Below are 20,168 nucleotides of genomic sequence, written 5' to 3' on the forward strand. Positions count from 1 at the left end.
CTGTACTGTGGATTGCTGATTTTAGGTTTTTCTACAATGACGATGGTGAATTTAGGTTAGGTTTTAGCGGTACATATGGGTAAGTATATAGTTTCTAGTATATAAAGTGTGTAGTTTTATAATAATACCTTGATTCTTCTGTTCCCTCCTTAGGTTTCCACTTACTGCGTGGCTGTTACGGAAATTAAAGTCTAACTTAATTATTCTACAAATTTAACTCTTGGGGTTACTGCAACTGTGCGAACTGAACGTGGGTTGGGAATACTTTTATCACTTCACTAGCTAAATCACCGCAATTCTGCTGACTAATTGACCTATTGTGTTGTTTTGATGATTCCGTCTGTCAAAGTTCTCGCACTGGCCGGTCGTGACGTTAGGATAGCGAGGGATAGGACATTTGGTTCACCAGTGACGCGCCGCAACAAGGGGTATCGGCGACATCCCCCGACCCGTGAACCATTGCCGGTCCCGCAGCGGCTTCCTCCGATTTCTGGTTGCAGCTTACGACGTCCAGAACAGCGAGCTTTACAGCAGGTCTCTCGAACACACCTCTATTAGTCTGTACTGTTGCGCGTCTCACCTGTCCGGACTTATCCGGGAAGGTTTCCAGGATGCGTCCTCGTTCCCAGCGGTTCCTCGCATGCTCGTCGACTATGACGACAAGATCGCCAGGTTCCAGGGGCTTCACTGTATCGAACCATTTCGCCCGCCGTGTCAACATTGGGAGATATTCCCGGATCCACCTTCGCCAGAATTCGTTTCCAATGTGCTGGGCCAGCTTCCAGCTGTCCCGAAGAACGTTTCCTGTGATCGCAGGTTCGCTTGCTGGTTGCTTGATTCCGTTCGAGCCATGTAACAGGAAGTGGTTTGGTGTGAGTGCCTCCTAATCTGCAGCTTCCAGGGGAACATAGGTTAACGGTCGCGAATTCACAATACCTTCGGCCTCCAGCATGATCGTTTCTAATACTTCGTCGCTAGGATGACGGGGACTGTCAGAAACAGCTTTCATTGCGACTTTCACTGACTTGACCATGCGCTCCCAGGGTCCCCCCATGTGCGGGGCTGCAGGAACGTTGAAGTGCCACTGAGTGTGTGCGTTGGTAAATGTGTTGGCGCAGTCTACGACGATCTCTTGAAGTTTCTGTTTTTCTTCCGACAGCTGGCGATTGGCTCCGACAAAGTTAGTGCCATTATCGGAGAAAACCTCCAGCGGCGCACCCCGTCGGGCCACGAATCTCCTAAAGGCCATCACGCAGGACGATGTTGAAAGACTGTGTGCTAGCTCCAGATGAACCGCCCGTACCGTAAGACAGGTAAACAAGCAGATCCATCTTTTCACCAGACTGCGGCCGACTTTAACTTCGAAGGGCCCCATGTAGTCGACGCCAACGTACGTGAACGGCCGGACGAATGGGGTTAGGCGTTCCTTCGGAAGTGGCGCCATCTGCGGCGGCACTGGAACAGCTTTCTGTACCTTACAGTACTGACAACTCCTGCCAACTTTACGTATTAGCATTCGAAGCTTCGGAATGTAAAACTTCTGGCGTAGTTCGTTGTACACAGTTTCTCCGTTGGCGTGAAGGAACCGTTGGTGGTAGTAATTCACCAGAAGAAAAGTTATGCGATGTTCCCTCGGCAATACTACGGGATACTTTGCCGCGTACGGAATATGCGGCGCGTTTCCAATCCGACCTCGTACCCGCATGACTCCGTGCTCGTCGGAAAAAGGGAGCAGCGAACGCAGTGAACTCCGTTTGTCAACGCTGCCATCGATTTTTAGTTGATGAATCTCTTCACTGTATGCCTGCGATTGAGCCTGACGCCAAAGGGTTTCTTCTGCCTTTACGAAATCCTCTTGATCTGGATTTTGTCTTCGGTGTTTACTATTCCCAATCTGCTTCCAGCTTCTTATCGCCCGATGAACGTAGGCCATCGTTCGAACTAAACGATTCCAATTTGAAAAGCGTTCGATGTCTACGATCTCCTCCGACGTCAGATGTACAGCTACCATTTGTATTTCTTCGATTGACGCATCTACTTCATCTACCTTGTTTGATTGCTTTGGCCACTGGTCTTTCGCATTTCGTAGGAACCCGCCTTGAAACCAGCGACTATTCGGATCAAACGATGGTCCTGAATTCCACTTGGTGGCATCATCCGCTACGTTTAGCTTCGAAGGTACGTGGTACCACTCATCTACGCTGGTGAGTGAAAGAATTTCTCCGACTCGGAACGAGACGAACTGGTGATATCGGCGACTGTCCGAGCGAAGCCACGCCAGAACTGTACTGGAGTCCGTCCACAGGTAGCGTTTATGTATGTTGAGAGTGAGTGCCGAACAAACGTTGTGCAGCAATCGTGCTCCCATCATAGCGGCTTGTAGCTCCAAGCGCGGGATGGAGAGCGCACGAAGCGGTGCGACTTTAGTTTTTGCTGCTACTAGCGAACACCAACTACCGCCGCTGTGTGCCATCCTCAGATACACTACACACGCGCATGCCGCTACGCTAGCATCCGTGAACACGTGAATCTCGATTTCGTCCACCTCTGGCGTCGTAGAATTCCCAAAGAAGCAACGCGGTACTTGCACTTCATCAATCGTCTCGTACAGCTCGATCCATCTACTCCACAGATCATACAGTTGCTCTGATATGGGCTCGTCCCAATTTGTTCCCGTTCTCTAAATCTCTTGCATTAAGATTTTTCCCTGTACTACGAAATGCGCCACAAATCCCAAAGGGTCGTACAGCTTCATCACGATTCGTAGCACCTGTCTCTTCGTTGGAACTGTTTGGCCATTGCCCAAAACGTCTACGACCCCATATCGGTCGAAGGTGAAGTGATCCGCTGATGGAACCCACACTACACCTAAGACGCGCTCATACGTGTGATCGTTGTCCAATACTAGTGACTTACTGTCCGGCGAACTAGTTTCCCCAAGACGATTAAGAACCTCCTGCGAGTTGGACATAATTTTGCCGAATTCGAACCCCGCTGCTGCGTGGATAAACTGCACTTGTTTGACAAGCTGTACTGCTTCTTCTACCGAGTTGACACTGTCAAGGAAATCATCCACGTAATGGTTGTAGATGATTGCGTTTACCGCTCTGGGGTATGATTGCGCGTATTCGAGAGCATTTTTGTTCTTCACGAACTGAGCCGTGCACGGGGAACTGGTTGCCCCGAACATAGCGACGTTGATTGTGTATATCTGAACCTCATCCGACGGACAGCTACGCCATACAAAGCACTGTGACCACTTGTCTTCCTCCCGGATAAGAATTCTCAGGAACATCTCTCGGATATCGGAGCATACTGCTATCTTGCCTTCCCTGAATCGCAACAAGACGTTCACTAGCGATACGAGTAGATCCGGGCCCTTGAGAAGCATGTCGTTGAAAGCAACTCCACAAGCCTTCGCGGCCGCATCCCACACCAGTCGGATTTTGTTTGGTTTCTTGGGATTCGTCACCACCCCTAACGGGAGGTACCACACTCGCCGAGGGTTTGCGTTCGCCATCTCTGCCGATGATACTTTGCAGACGTACTGCTTCTGTTCGTAGCTCTCAATTTGCTCGTTGACTTTCCTACGCAGCTCGGGATCTTTCGCCAGTCGTTTCTCCAAACCTTTCAAACGGCTGATCGCCATTTGGTAGCTATCCGGGAAGTTCACGTTTTCTTTTCGCCAAAGCAAACCCGTCTCCATTCGACTTCCCTTTCGTACCGTAGTTGCCTCAAGAATACTGCGTGCTCGCTTGTCCTCCTCGGATTCCAACTGTTGCACGGAAGCGGCATCTTCAACTGCGAAGAACTTTCGCATTGAATCGTGTAGGTCGCTATTCGTTATCTCTCCGCAAGTATGGACGTGCACTTGTTCAATTGAACCTTCAGTTCTGTTATTTCTCCCGTACACGCACCAACCAAGCCGAGTCTTAGCTGCTACTGGTTCGTTGCTGCTGCCTTCACGGGTCTTCAAACTTGTTAACAACCGTACATGTTCAAGTCCGATGATCATGCCGGGCTTTGCATCGGTGTAACTGGCCAAAGGAAGGCCTTGAAGATGCGGGTACGTATTCGACAGCTCTGTATAGTCCAACGTTTGACTTGGAAGGCCTAATTCCCGCACCGTGCGTACGTTGGCTAGTTGAAACGTTTCCCTATGTCCATTACCGGATATTTTCACGCTCATTCGCTTTGAAGTCTTCTCGTGCCTGCTAATCTTGCCGGTCCAACTCAACCACAGGTTATCAGGTTCACCTTCTATGCCCAACTGTGCTGCGATTCCTTCCTCGAGTAGTGTACATGACGACCCATCGTCCAAGAATACGAATGTTTCTACTTGTTTCCCGTCTCCGTACAGTGTTACTGGCAGGTAGCGGAACAGTGAAAATGATTTCGTAGAATGGTGATTTTGGTGAACAATCTCTCCAGACCTTGAACCGTCGGAAGTATCGCTACGATTACTATGCAGCAGCATATGATGTCGAACGCGACACCCGTTTACCCCGCATTCCCTTTTTGAACGACACGGCCATTTACTATGCGGGATTAAACACAGTCGACATAGGTTTTTCTGCCGCATCACCTTCCATCGGCCTCCGATGTCCAATGATTTAAAGCGAGGACAGTTTAGGATCAGATGACTGTCTTCCTCACAATAGGAGCACGCTTTTGACGTATGTCCTTTTATCGCAAACTCCTTCGATACGCTTGGTGGTTCGTTCGCATGAGTGAAAAGCTTCTCCTTCGGCTTTGACTTCTCCGCTCTCTGTGGCTGGTGGTAGTTCTGGACAGAACTCACATCGATACTCAACTCGGAAGCCAGATTTACTAATCCCGACATGAAACTGTTGAATGTCGCCAAGTTGACGTTCGCAAACGCTTGCTTGAATGTACCCCATTGCATCTTCAGTGAGGTGGGTAATTTATCGATCAACTCCTGGAGCAACATTGGATTCCACAAATGTGCTTGCTGATCAGACAGAATGATATGATCGACAAGATTTTGAATTGCCAATCCGTAGGCAACGATCGAGCTCAGGTTATCCGACTTTGGCGGCGGAACATTTCTCACCTTCTTCAGAAGAGAACTTATTAAAATCTCTGGTCTACCATACAGCTTATGTAGCGTTTCCATCACGTAGGGTACAGATGCTGGCAGAAGTAAGCGACTTCTAACTGCTTCCAGTGCTGCCCCTCCCAAACTACGCTGTAATCTGGCTAGATTTTCAGCGTCGGAATATCCGCAGACCTCCGTCGTGTTTTTGAAAGAACTGTGGAACATAGGCCAATCCTGAGGATCCCCGCTAAACCTCGGCAATTCGCGTGGCATTACTTGTCGAGCTGCTAATTGCGCACTATTTGGCCCTACACTGGCCGAAAGACTGTTCCCATTCCCGTGGAATCCTAAAGATGGTGGTACTATCGAGGGTACGATTTCCGGCCTCAGCCCGGGATACGGAACACTTGTCGGTGGAAGCGGATTCGGATACTCAGTGTGTATATTTACATTATTTGAAATTCTGGAGTTTGGTATTAAGATTGGATTCCGTGGTACGACACCGTCATACTGCCACTGGCCAGCAGAAGAGACAAGAGGATTCTTTGGAACGATATATAGTGGATCGGTATTAATCGAAGTTGGCAACTGTGACGAACTGTACGCGACTGTAGTCAGATACTGTTCCTGGTTTCCATAAAAACTACTAGAAACATACGGCATCGCCGGAACCCTCTCGGCTACACTCGACAGTGTGACGGTCGTTCCTGGGTACGAGTAAACCGGTGCTGTACCAGGACAAACCAGAGAATTTCGAACTCCTGCAAGAGTCACTTTAGGAACTGTCAACATGGGCCCGATTGTCGATGCAGCACTCGTCGGCGCGTGGAAGTCCGACGTGACTACACTTCCACCTACTGCATCCCCTGTTATTCCTGGAACTGTAGAGGTCGCTTTTTCTAGCATCGATACGACCAACGACTCGAAAGATTTAGTCAAAGCACTGACACTCCCACCAGGAACTGGAATAGTCGGATCAGAATGAAGCTTATCCGAATTCAAGGAAGCAAGCTTGTTCGAAACAGAGATTGTTGTTGTTGGTACTACTACTACGCGATCCTGTTTGCTAACAGCCGGCACTGACAGGGTAGCTTTCTGTTCAGACGCTGTTGGTTTCAACTTACCAGCCTCGTCCACTTGTGCTCCCTTATTAAGCCAGTTCTCCATCTGTTCGCGCTTCTTTTTGACACTGACTCCGCCTTTCCTACTTGCCGAATCATTTTCATCGCCGATTTGCAACAGCAAATCGTATCTCTGCTTCAAGTATTCCTGTTCCTCTTCGATTTCCTTCAATTTGGCTGCTTCTTCCATTTTCCTGGTTTTAATTTCTTCTTCCGCACGCATCTTTTTCAGCTTCCGTTGCTCTTCTAGAAGTTGTAAACTGAGATGCAACCTCTGCGACGCTCGACTGCTCTTGCTGACGGACGACTCGTTGAATGACACACCCGACTTCGACGCACCATCCCAGTCTGCCAGACAATTGCTACACTTAAAGCTTCTATCCGGTTCAGCAATGGATTCGCTGACACCGGCGCACTGGAAATGGATCCACGACTCGCACATATCGCAACACACCATATCGTCATCCGCATCGGCACGGTCGCACCTTTTACAGTGCCTGTCATTGCCTTCCGGTTTCGTATTGTCACGTTCTTCTGACATCTCGAGAAACGGAGCAACTCAACTGTGTTAATTTACACCAGCCCGGTTGGGAAACTATACGGGACTCGCGACTGAATGACGGGACTAATTGTCAACAGTTCTACTCAAACGATCAAAACCAATGCACTCTCAAACCTTATAGATTGGCTCGTTTCCCGGCGGTGTATCTTTTCCCGGTTACAGGATATCGGTTGGAGGAACTTCCAAGGGTAGCAATCAATCATCCAACTTAGGATGAAAATCCTTTTAGAATGTTCCCGAAGTCGGAACAAACACCGTTCTTTTAGTTGATTACTGCACAGCTAAAAGGCTGCAATTTATTAATTTTAATTAGTCGCAATTGTAGGTAAGTATAAAGGTAAGTTTCTTACATTTTCAGTGTTTTCTAGTATTTCAGGTTCTTACTGTACTGTGGATTGCTGATTTTAGGTTTTTCTACAATGACGATGGTGAATTTAGGTTAGGTTTTAGCGGTACATATGGGTAAGTATATAGTTTCTAGTATATAAAGTGTGTAGTTTTATAATAATACCTTGATTCTTCTGTTCCCTCCTTAGGTTTCCACTTACTGCGTGGCTGTTACGGAAATTAAAGTCTAACTTAATTATTCTACAAATTTAACTCTTGGGGTTACTGCAACTGTGCGAACTGAACGTGGGTTGGGAATACTTTTATCACTTCACTAGCTAAATCACCGCAATTCTGTTGACTAATTGACCTATTGTGTTGTTTTGATGATTCCGTCTGTCAAAGTTCTCGCACTGGCCGGTCGTGACGTTAGGATAGCGAGGGATAGGACATTTGGTTCACCAGTGACGCGCCGCAACAAGGGGTATCGGCGACAAAACCGTTAAAATCGTAATACCTCATAGGCTAAAAACCTATTGAAATGGTCACCAAATTACTTCGATTCGGAGGTTTAGATTACTGATTGCCAATCAAAAATTCTTTAAATCGACAAATTCCACCTTATACCACCCAAGGGTATCAAAGAGCTCTTTGGGCCCGACTACACCATACTTTTCAGATCCCTAGGGACCTATGCTAAATATCGAAACACTTGTGATTTCATTTCTACTGCACCGACAAATTCCATGGTCACTTATTACGAACGATTTCCACATGCCAAGGGAAAAGCATTTTACCTTATGCCACCCAACTGTACCATGTTTTTCAGGGGCCTCCCGAATAGAAATGTAGAGTAACAAAACCATGTTTTTCACTGTAAGAGTACAGTAATTTTACAATAATTTACAGTAAATTTTAGTGTTATGCTACAATACAAAAACAATAAACTTTAACGTTTTTACAGTAAATTTCAACGTAAAATAGACTTTTACAGTGAAAAAGGGGGGTGGTTATGTATCTTAATATTAAAAAATCAATTTTTCTCCATACATTTTTTTTCTCGAAAACAGTAAAACTTAATGTGAATGCAGTGTATCAGTTTTTTACTGAACAGTGAAATTTATTGTTACATGAAATTTTATTGTAAATCTACTATGAGAACTTGGCATCGAACAATGTTGAAACAGTAATAACTATAATATTGTTGTTTTATAGTTGTTTGTAGGGTAAATGCTATTGTAAAATTCTATCCGGGCTATTCGATTCAGATATCTTACGTTTAAAATACACAGACTGGGATCTCGCATTTTTATACTACCGCCATCCCCTTAAGCCCAGAAGCGGTTTGTTTTCCTTCCAATTCGCCGTGTAAACGATTTGTTTTCCTCCCATTTCAAACGTCAAAACGGCACAATACCAACGCATCTGGATAAGTCTATGCTCGTACGGCCCGTCTACGTTATGTTCTTTGGATTTCTAGAAATCTCAATAGATGTATTTTCATTTCTACTGTGCTGTTTACATATCTATGGTTTTATATCTTGTCTAAGCGATCTTTTGCAGAAATGCTTAAGATAGCCACGCCAGACGCCACCTGTCTCTACGAACACCTATACCATCTTGTCTACTGACGACGGCGACTGTGATGAACCGCAGGACGGAACATCTTCTGTTGTACCTAGAAGCAATAGAAAAAGGAGAAATATCTCCTCTTCCAAGCTTCGTCGTAAAGGCCAGAACGTGTCTCTCCATGACCCCCCCCCCCTAAAATAACTACTCAAGGAAGTACTGGTGCAAAACCGAAGGAAATCGCTCCCGGTCTCAGAAATCTGAACTCAGAAAAGGAGTTCCCAGCACTTCCAGGAACATCAAAACCCTAAGTGTTCCCATATCACAGCAAGAGAAAGAAACCAGCGCTGGCTTAATAAATTTCTCTGACATGGTGGACCGTATTTTTACAGCACTAAATATTTCTGATCCCTTAAAATCGTCTTGATAAGCTTTCTCCCCACAGTAAAAACATTCTAGATGCAGTTCACTGCGAAATTGCCTCTCCTTTCAGCGATTGTATCCTTAGATGGCTAATTCATCGAACAAGGTCACGGTTTTAATCACTGTTCTACAATGGAATTGCAGAAGCATTATCCCGAAAATCGATTCCTTTAAAATCTTACAAAATAATTTGAAAGGCGATGCATTTGCACTATGCGAAACGTGGCTTACTTGAGAAATAGAGCTACACTTCCACGATTTTAATATTATTCACTTGGATCGAGAAGACTCTTACGGAGGAGTACTTTTGGGGATCAAAAAGTGCTATTCTTTTAATAGAATCGACCTCCCCTTGACACCAGGCATTGAAGTTGTCGCTTTCCAAACCAGAATTGAAGGCACCTTTGCATTGCTTCCACCTACATCCCCCCTAGAGTCTCAGCTAGCTGCCGACGGCTTTTCGATATTGCAGAACTCCACGGTACGGTATGGCGTTGCCATCATGACGATAATCGATCTGCCAACCGCAAACGAACTCGAAAATGCCTCTCGCGACGTTCCTGCTTGTGCTGTTGATTTGGATGTGTTTACTGTCTCTGAACAAATGGTTATATCTGCAATTCGGAAAACCAAGTCATCTTATGCACCCGGCCTCAGTGCTATACCTTCAACTGTATTGAAAAAATGTTCGGACTTACTTGTAACACCACTTGCATATATTTTTAACCTATCGCTTCAGCAGCAAACGTTTCCTGAGGATTGGAAATGCTCAGTTATGTTCCCGGTATTCAAGAAAGGTGACAAACGCAACATAGCGAACTATCGCGGAATCTCTTCGCTAGGAGTCGAATCTAAAGTTTTTGAATCAATTATCAACGAGGCGTTATTTTCTGCTTGTCGACACTACATTAGTACATCTCAGCATTTTTTTCCCAGGACGTTCAGTCGAGACGAATCTCGTCTGCTTTACGTCATTTTGCACGGAACAAATGTCTAAGAAATTGCAGGTGGATACTATTTACACTGATCTAAAGGCAGCTTTTGATAGAGTTAATCATGAGATACTGATAACAAAGCTTGATAAGCTAGGGTGTTCTACTAGATTCTGCCATTGGCTTCGATCCTACCTTGTGCACCGTGAAATCGTTGTTCAAATTGGCGATATTGTTTCAGAATCCTTTTTCAACACTTCCGGAGTTCCTCAAGGTAGTACGCTAGGTCCACTACTTTTTTCACTGTTCGTGAACGATGCGGTTTTCGTTCTAAGCCGTGGAGGAAAGCTGTTTTTTGCCGACGACTTAAAAATTTTTCTTGTTATACGGAATGAAGCCGATTGCCGTGAGCTACAGCATCTTATTGACACCTTTTATAGCTGGTGTGTAAGAAACATGATGGTCCTTAGCGTTGCAAAATGTTTTGTCATCAGCTATTATCGAACGAGAAATATGGTTACCTTCAACTATAACATCGCAGGAACTCTACTACAACGCGTTGACCACGTGAAGGATCTAGGAGTCATTCTTGATGATAAGCTAACGTATACTCATCACGTCTCAGCGACCATCGACAGAGCCAATCGTTTGCTGCGATTTATTTTCAAAATATCCAACGAATTTCGGGATCCTCTATGCTTCAAGGCTCTTTATTGCTCATTGGTGCGCCCGCAGTTGGAATTTGCAAACGTCGTTTGGTGCCCGTATCAAGCTACGTGGAGCCTTAGGATCGAAGCAGTCCAGCGTAAATTCATACGATATGCGTTACGTGAATTGCCGTGGAACGATCCATTAAACCTGCCACCGTACGAGGACCGTTGTCGTCTTTTAGGACTTAATACTTTAACACGCCGGAGACATGCAGCGCAAGCTACCTTCGTGTCAAAGATTCTGCTGGCTGAATATGATGATCCGGAGCTACTAGCGCAAATCAACCTCTACGCGCCTACCCGTTCTCTTCGCCCTCGAGCCCTGCTGCATTCTGAAATGCGCAGCACTAACTACGCTACCAATAGTCCAATTTTAGCAATGAGTCGTCGCTTCAACGAGTTTGCTGAAATTTTCGACTTCGTCATGAACTCTTCGCAGTTTCGTCGCCGTGTATTGTCACTATTTTAATTATGTTTAGTTTACCTTAGTTTAGTATAGTTCATTAAGACAAATTGTCAGTTGGACTTTTTTATACAAATACAAATACAGATACAAATACCTCACTTCACGAGCTTTGCGACAACTTCAATATGACACGGGTGAAATGACACGGATTCCTGCCCCTTCAGCGTGTTCAAGCGCCCTAGACCTGTTCCTCTGCTCGACATCGCTGCGGTTAGATTGCATGTGCAAGGTAGTCTCTGATCCCAACGGCAGCGACCATCTGCCAATCGTAATTAATATTGCTAACGGTGCAGGGCCACCGAATACAATCAATGTTTCATATGACCACAGACAAATTATGCTCCTGGAATGAACTGTTTCAGTTACAAAATTTGCCAGATCAATGCAAGGAAACAAATTTGGTTATGCTGTTATTGCTACGCAGTAATGCAGTGTGAATTCGTGATTTCTTGCAGTCCATTTTTTTTGAGCAATTTGCTTCCCGTGTAGGGGATCTCAAGACCAGAGGCCTCTAATAATGGTGGAATGATATTGCGAAAAACAATATTCCACCCATAATAGGCATTTGATTCTTATTTGCAATTGTATAGGCGTTGAACATATCGATTCCTACAGAATGATCAAATAAATGTAAATGAATAAGTATTTATAAAATCTATGTTAAAAGTGGATTTCTGACACCACATAGTTTTACCCGTCATTCCACAGTATTCGCTTTTTAATGTTTTTTTTCGTAAATGACTCTTATGCTTATGCTTCCCATATCTGTCCCTTTCAATGGCCCGTCCTTGCCATCTACTTCCGAATCTAGTCAAATTATTGATTCCGCTTTCTCCATCTGCCATTCAATATAAGCTTTTGCAGCAATCTGCTCCTCGTGGAATGGATCTTCCACATGCTTCTCTTTAGCACCAGTTCCCGCATATTGTTCCTAATCAAGACCTTGTAATGCATATTATCTAAGCAAATATGCCCAGAAAGAGACCATCATGCAATTGGGAACATTCTGATTTTGGATTTACAATCTGTAAGCCGAAAAAGGAAGCAATAGCAGAAGTTTCACCAACAGCTCAGCTGAAATTAAGCTTAATATATTACTGATGTAAATTTGAATTATAAGTAAAATACGTTTCCAGAATAGAAATCCGAATAGAAAGTTTTCAATGCTTGCACCTTCTTTGTTTTGACAGAAAGCGAACACACAAATTTTCATTCCCAGACTAAGATAAGATACACAGTGGCGCCACGGCACTACGTGCGGAGTTCCTGCACACTAACAAATTTGCAAAATGCAACATGAGCGATGGTGAAATTTAGAGTGTTATGTCTGTTTGTCTGTATGACCTCACACGAAATATTTAAGCTGTTCGCTCACGAGGCGACAAGCCACACGCCACATATATTCACTATAGATTTTGTTCTACCTTTTCCAACGCTGTTGCTTTTGCCGCGTTGGAATATGTAGAACGAAATCCATTGTGTATATTTTATGTGGCGTGTGTCCTGTCGCTTCGTGTGTTTTATTGGAAGAGCTACGCGTCCGCGATATCCGGAAAAGTAGAATCGACACAAGAGCTTCCTCCGGAGGAAGAGTACGGGTTCCTGGCTGGCTTGATTCTCGATACCGCGATTCAAGCTCAAACTAAACGCGTACCAGACGCGAACTCTCGCGGGCGTCCTCCCAATGCCTGGTGAGACAAAGAGTGCTCAGACGTGTATGCGGAGAATGCCGCCGCGTATAAGACCTTCCGGAACGACGGGCTGTCAGATAGCTACCGACAGTATGCGATAGTGGAAACGCCCGTGAGAGTTTGATGAAAGCCAAAAAGCGTAGCTACTGGCGCCGGTTCGTCGACGGGCTAACGAGAGAAACATCGATGAACAATCTTTGGAGTACGGCCCGGCGCTTACGAAACCGAAACAGTACTAACGAGAGCGTGGAATATTGAAACAGTTAAACCTTCGATTTTGCCAAGAAGGTTTGTCCGGATTCCGCCCCGGCACAAAAGGTCTACCGCGCCGCATCCCCCCATGATAACGCGAACGAAACACCGTTTTCGATGGTGGAGTTCTCACTTGCTCTCTTGTCATGCAACAACAAAGCCCCAGGACCAGACAGAATCAAATTTCACTCTTTGAAGAATCTGTCAGACTATGCCAAGAGACGCTTGTTGAATTTATTTAATAAGTTTCTTGAGGGTAATATTGTTCTCATGACTGGAGGCTGATGAAGGTCATCGCCATCCATAAACCAGCCTCCGAGCACAACTCGTATCGACCGATTGCGATCCTGTATCCGAAAGTTGTTCGGGAAAATGATCTTGTTTCGCCTCGACAATTGGGTTGAAGCAAATGGCTTACTGTCAGATACACAATTTGGATTCCGCAAAAGCACGAACGACTGTCTTGCGTTGCTCTCAACAGAAATTCAAATGATTTATGCTAGCAAAGAGCAGATGGCATCAGTTTTCCTAGATATAAAGGAGGCTTTTGATTCAGTTTCTATTACAATTCTTTCTGAGAAGCTGCACCAGCATGGTCTTTCACCGACTCTAAACAACTTTTTGCTAAACTTGCTGTCTGAAAAACATGCATTTTTCGCATGGTGATTTATCGACATCACGAATTAGCTACATGGGTCTTCCCCAGGGCTCATGTCTAAGCTCCCTTCTCTATAACTTTTACGTGAATGACATTGATGAATGTCTTGTCATTTCCTGCACGCTAAGGCAGCTTGCAGATGACGGTGTGGTCTCTATTACAGGACCCAAAGCCGTCGATTTGCAAGAATCATTGCAAGATACCTTGGACAATTTGTCTGCTTGGGCCCTCCATCTGGGTATCGAGTTCTCCACGGAGAAAACTGAGCTAGTCATATCAATTAATGGGTCAATCTATTGCTCAGGTTTCAATTTTCAAATATCTCGGGGTCTAGTTCGACTCTAAAGGAACATGGGGATGTCACATTAGGTATCTGAAACAGAAGTGCCAACATAGGATCAACTTTCTCCCTACAATAACCGGAACATGGTGGGGTGCCTACCCAGGAGACCTGATCAAACAGTACCAAACAACGATATTGTCGTTGATGGAGTACAGGAGTTTCTGTTTCCGCTTCGCTGCGAACATACATTTCATCAAACTAGAGCGAATCCAATATTGCTGTTTGCGTATTGCTTTGGGTTGCATGCACTCGACACATACGATGAGTTTAGAAGTGCCGGCGGACGTTCTTCCGCTGAACAATCGATTTTGGGACCTCTCATATCGATTGCTCATCCGATGCGATATCCTGAACACGTTAGTAATTGCAAATTTCGAAAGGTTTGTCGAGCTCAATTGTCAAACCCGACTCAATCCTGCTACATAGTATCCCAACTTGTCAATCTCCTTCATGCTTCGGATTCAACTGTTTTCTTCGACACATCCATGAACGACGAGATTCGTGGAATCCCGGATCACATACGTCCGCAAGTGATCCGAAGCATCTTTCATAGGAAATTTCGAGAAGTCGACTGCAACAAGATGTTTTACACCGACGGGTCAAGCCTCAACGGCTCCACTGGCTTCGGTATATTCAATCAAAACCTCACCGCTTCATTCAAACTCAACGATCCTGCTTCAGTTTACGTCGCAGAACTAGCTGCTATTCAGTATACCCTTGGGATCATTGATACTTTGCCCACCGATCATTACTTTATTGTCTCGGATAGCCTCAGCTCAATCGAGGCTCTCCGTTCAATGAAACCTGGAAAGCACATTCCATATTTTTTGGGAAAAATCTGGGAGCGCCTGCGTGTTTTGTCGTGCTTTGTACGACAGATTACCTTAGTTTGGGTCTCCTCGCATTGCTCCATTCCAGGTAATGAAGAAGCGGACTCTTTAGCTAAGGCGGGCGCTTTAGAAGGTGACTTATATGAAAGACCAATTTGCTTCAGCGAATTTTTAGTATTACTTGGCAAATTTCATTGAGCAATGGTGAGCTAGGAAGGTGGCTACATTCGATAATCCCGAAGGTATTGACGAAACCATGGTCCAAGGGGTGTATGTGAGTCGGGATTTCATCCGTGTGATGTCTCGGGCACGAGGAACATCACCCAATGTCCCGGTTCGAGATGTACTGGCAAACCGCGATCTCCTCTATATGTCCCTCATATACACCTTCTTAAAAACCATCAATATCCAGATTTAACTGCGCCTATCATTTTTCTTATCATTCTCAGAAGTGCCCTCTTTCGCCTATCGTACCCCAACGATGGTTTGATGCGACTCCGAGACAAAACATCTCTGTCGAATGACCCAAAAAACACGAGACCTAGAGCACAACATCACACGCGCAACGCGGTGTGTTGCCGATCCGCATCTGAGCCGTACTACGAAATCGTCTGGAGGAACCCCTGCCGGCTTGAGGAAGACCGCCCGGCGTCGCAATACATGATGCATCCGTCCGAATCTGTAATCCTTACCGTTGATTCCCCCCCCCCCTCTGTCGGCCTTGTCCACTCTCCCTCTCATGTCTCTGATACGCCGCAGATAAAGGACTTCACCCCTCTCCATCTTCCCCTTGAATATCTTCCCAAAACTTATGCGCCCTCTATCTTCTAGTTTTAGTTGTTCAATATTTAATCTCGTTAAGAAATGCCCAACAGTACCACTACTCAAAAATAGCCCTAATTAATCCCAACCTAATCTTAATAAAATTGAACCACTTCCTCTAGTTATTTCTAGTTAATAAGCTTTTAAAATGTTCCGCTTAGTTTATAATTGATTACCCCAACAATCTCCCTTCTAGAAATCATAAAGCGCATTACTATACAAAGAACAAAAATGGCAAGAATGCAAAATGGCTCGTCCCGCTAATCTCACGAATATTATATTATCCCCTCTTGTATATGTATTAGTTAGCTATAAAAATTCTTTAGTTTCATTATATAAAAACAAAATAATAGTTAAATGTGTGACCGCCTAGTTTTAAGAAATTCAACATGTAAAACGAAAAAAATGGCACCTTTAAGCTACCCTAATAAACTTCTTATGATTCAAGAGCCTAACGATCTGTTCAGGGTATCATCCAAACAATATGTGGAATCGTTGCACTATATGGGTTAAAGTTCGTGTATAATATTTTTTTTATTAGGGTAACGCAAACGTGCCTTATCAAATAAACGAATTGAATAAAAAAAAGACGCATGTTACTTGTACCTTCTTGAATATCTCATGATGTGCAAACTACACCCCACTCTATTATTGGTAAGACGCTTGTTACTTCGTGGAATGATATCAGGGTCGTACCCCCTTCAGGATCTGAGGCTTATGACCGAGATGCGATTTTGAAGCACAAAGGAAAAGAGAAGCAATATTTGACGCGCCACGCGATTCAGTCTGATATTCAAGTTGGAGATACCGTACTTATGAATAATCTCCTTCCGAGAAATAAACTGAACCCATTTGGAAGAATCGATTACTCTGTGATAGACAAAAATGGTAGTCGTATGAAAGTCAAGAGTAGAGAGGGCTTCATATACGAGCGAAATTCGGCATCATCTAAAGAGAATAGTCAATTTCAGCATAGCTATAGCAGCTCATAATAAAAGCAAAAATTTCAAAGTTTATATGGAAGTTTGTATGGAAAATCGGTTAAGATTGAAAATAAATTCTTAAAAAAATCACCTCATCATTCAATTAATCAGAACACTATATATTTCTAAAGGTATTCTTCTACTGAACACATTCGGGGAACATTGCAAGTTTATGAAAATTCGTTGAGAAAAGTTATTAACAAAAGAAGCAGTATGACTTCAAAACAAGAAACAAGGATTTTATTAGTAACCATAGCAACCTTGTTTAAATGGCCGAGGGCGAAATACCATCTGATGTTATCATGGAAGTCCCTGATCCCCCTAACACTCGCATTGCTCCCCGTATAATCCCCGTATATACCCACAAGGTTCCTCTGGGCCATGGGTGGTATATTTTCGGACCGGAGAGAAACCGGTTAATATATAAAAACTTTCTCGAGATCTGACTGCTAACTACCCGGCCGTAACTCAGATAACACGTGTCCGGGCAAACAAGATACGTGTTCTAGTGAATGATCTCGGCCAGGAAAACGCGATTGCTTGCTGTGAGCGCTTTACGCAGGAATTTAGGCCGTACGTGCCTGCTATGGCAATAGAAATCGATGGGGTAGTGTCCGAACCGGGCCTGAAATGCGAAGAACTGTTGGAGCACGGGGTTGGCTGCTTTAAGGACACCTCACTTCAACAGATTAAGATCTTGGAATGCAAACAACTGTATACCGCAAACACCGAGGGAGGTAAGACTACCTACTCTCTATCAGGCTCATTTAAGGCGTACGTGCCTGCTATGGCGGTAGAAATCGATGGGGTAGTGTCCGAACCGGGCCTGAAATGCGAAGAACTGTTGGAGCACGGGGTTGGCTGCTTTAAGGACACCTCACTTCAACAGATTAAGATCTTGGAATGCAAACAACTGTATACCGCAAACACCGAGGCAGGTAAGACTACCTACTCTCTATCAGGCTCACTTCGGGGACATTCGCCGGGTCCTCTCTTCCCAACTACATCCTCCTTAACTTTCGTCTATCTGTTCGCCTGTTTGTACCGCGGGTCATGAGCTGTGTGGTCCTTGCGTCTTATACCTTTGAGTGTGATATTAATTAAAAGCACGATGTGTACTCATGCGTTGTTCAAAGTTGAATATATATATTCAGAGACATAACTTATCCTAGCCTATGCAATTTGGAGGTACCAAAGGGACGAACGATTGCCTTGCGTTGCTTTCTACAGAAATCCAAATGGCCTACGCTAACAAAGAGCAGATGGCATCAGTCTTCTTGGATATTAAGGGGGCTTTTGATTCAGTTTCTATCAATATTCTGTCAGAGAAGCTGCACCAGCATGGTCTTTCACCAATTTTAAATAACTTTTTGCTAAACCTGTTGTCTGAAAAGCACATGCACTTTTCGCATGGCGATTTAACAACATTGCGATTTAGCTACATGGGTCTTCCCCAGGGCTCATGTCTAAGTCCCCTGCTCTACAATTTTTACGTGAATGACATTGACGATTGTCTTGCCAATTCATGCACGCTAAGGCAACTTGCAGACGACGGGGTGGTCTCTGTTACAGGATCCAAAGCTACCGTCTTTCAAAGACCATTACAAGATACCTTGGACAATTTGTCTGCTTGGGCTCTTCAGCTGGGTATCGAGTTCTTCACGGTGAAAACTGAGTTGGTTGTTTTTTCTAGGAAGCGTGAATCGGCGCAACTCCAGCTTCTATTAATGGGTGCAAAGATCAATCAGGTCTTCACATTTAAATATCTCGGGCTCTGGTTCGACTCTAAAGGTATCTGGGGATGTCACATTAGGTATCTGAAACAGAAATGCCAACAAAGGATCAATTTTCTCCGAACAATAACTGGAACATGGTGGGGTGCTCACCCAGGAGACCTGATCAGGTTGTACCAAACAACGATATTGTCGGTGATGGAGTATGGGTGTTTCTGTTTCCGCTCCGCTGCGAACATACACTTCATCAAACTGGAGAGAATCCAGTATCGTTGCTTGCGCATTGCCTTGGGTTGCATGCACTCGACCCATACGATGAGTCTCGAAGTGCTGGCGGGCGTTCTTCCGCTAAAAAATCGATTTTGGGAACTCTCATATCGATTGCTCGTCCGATGCGACATTCTGACCCGTTGGTGATTCAAAATTTCGAGAGGCTTGTCGATCTTTATTCTCAAACCCGATTTATGTTCCTGTACTTCGACTACATGGCACACAGCATTAATCCTTCTTCATATATTCCCAACCGTGTTTGTTTCCAAGATACTTCTGATTCTACTGTATTCTTCGACACATCCATGAAGGAAGAGATTCGTGGAATCCCGGACCATATACGCCCGCAAGTGATCCCCAATATATTCTATAATAAAGTCCGAGAAGTCGACTGTGACAAAATGTTTTACACTGACGGATCAACTCTCGATGGGTCCACTGGCTTCGGTATCTTCAACAATACTATCACCGCTTCATTCAAGCTCGATGATCCCGCTTCAGTTTACGTCGCAGAGTTAGCTGCAATTCAGTACACCCTTGGGATTATCGACACTCTGCCCACAGATCACTACTTCATCATTTCGGACAGCCTCAGCTCTATCGAGGCTCTTCGTGCGGTGAAGCCTAAAAAGCAATTCCCGTATTTTCTGAGGAAGATACAGGAGCCCTTGTGTACGTTATCTGAAAAATCTTATCAGATTTCCTTTGTTTGGGTCCCCTCTCATTGCTCTATCCCGGGCAAAGACCAATCTGCTTCAACGAATTTTTTAGTATTTGTCGTCAGAGGACACTCAACAGCTGGCAAACCTCGTGGAGCAATGGTGAACTTGGACGATGGCCACATTCCATTATCCCAAAGGTATCAACGAAGCCTTGGTTCAGGGGGATGGATGTGGGTCGGGATTTTATTCGTGTAATGTCTTATGTACAACCACTACACCTTAGATGCGCATTTGCGGCGTATTAGGCTTGCGGAGAGTAGTCTGTGCGCTTGTGACGAGGACTATCACGACATCGAACACGTTGTCTGGGTGTGCGCCGGGTATTTGGACGCCAGGTCTCAGTTAAAGGGTTCCTTTCGGGTCCGAGGTAGACCACCCAATGTCCCAGTCCGAGATATGCTGGCAAATCGTGATTTTTCCTATATGTCCCTTATTTATACTTTCACAAAAACGATAAATATCCCAATTTAGCCCCTCTCTTTTTATTTTTCGTTTTTAGAAGTTTCCTCCTGCCGTGTGGAACCGATCAGCTCCAGACTGACACTATGTAACCGCCGTCGCCCTTACCACTACGGAAACTGAACCGAGAGCGACTCGAGGTCCGATGACTTTTGAAGGATTCCCCGCGGGTCCGAAGAATACCATCCGCCAATCCGACCTACTAGACTGAGGCGCTAATTGGTTTCGCTGATCTC

General features: G+C 44.8%; 1 protein-coding gene and 1 long non-coding RNA gene across 2 annotated transcripts; both read right to left on the reverse strand.

The window, feature by feature from the left end:
- Positions 1-590: 590 nt before the first annotated feature.
- LOC131687183 (uncharacterized) lies at positions 591-6,721 on the reverse strand. The gene is made up of 3 exons (XM_058971236.1): positions 2,694-6,721; positions 937-2,621; positions 591-883 (listed from the first exon to the last, which is right to left on the reverse strand). Exons 1-3 carry the CDS (start codon positions 6,719-6,721, stop codon positions 591-593), a joined length of 6,006 nt encoding a protein of 2,001 aa, XP_058827219.1.
- A 162-nt stretch (positions 6,722-6,883) lies between these two features.
- On the reverse strand, positions 6,884-7,349 carry LOC131692305 (uncharacterized). The gene is made up of 3 exons (XR_009305955.1): positions 7,254-7,349; positions 7,093-7,156; positions 6,884-7,031 (listed from the first exon to the last, which is right to left on the reverse strand). It is a non-coding gene; the product is annotated as an uncharacterized LOC131692305 (long non-coding RNA).
- Positions 7,350-20,168: the final 12,819 nt, after the last annotated feature.

This window comes from Topomyia yanbarensis, chromosome 3 (assembly GCF_030247195.1).
Source record: "Topomyia yanbarensis strain Yona2022 chromosome 3, ASM3024719v1, whole genome shotgun sequence".
In the NCBI taxonomy this organism is placed as follows: domain Eukaryota; kingdom Metazoa; phylum Arthropoda; class Insecta; order Diptera; family Culicidae; genus Topomyia; species Topomyia yanbarensis.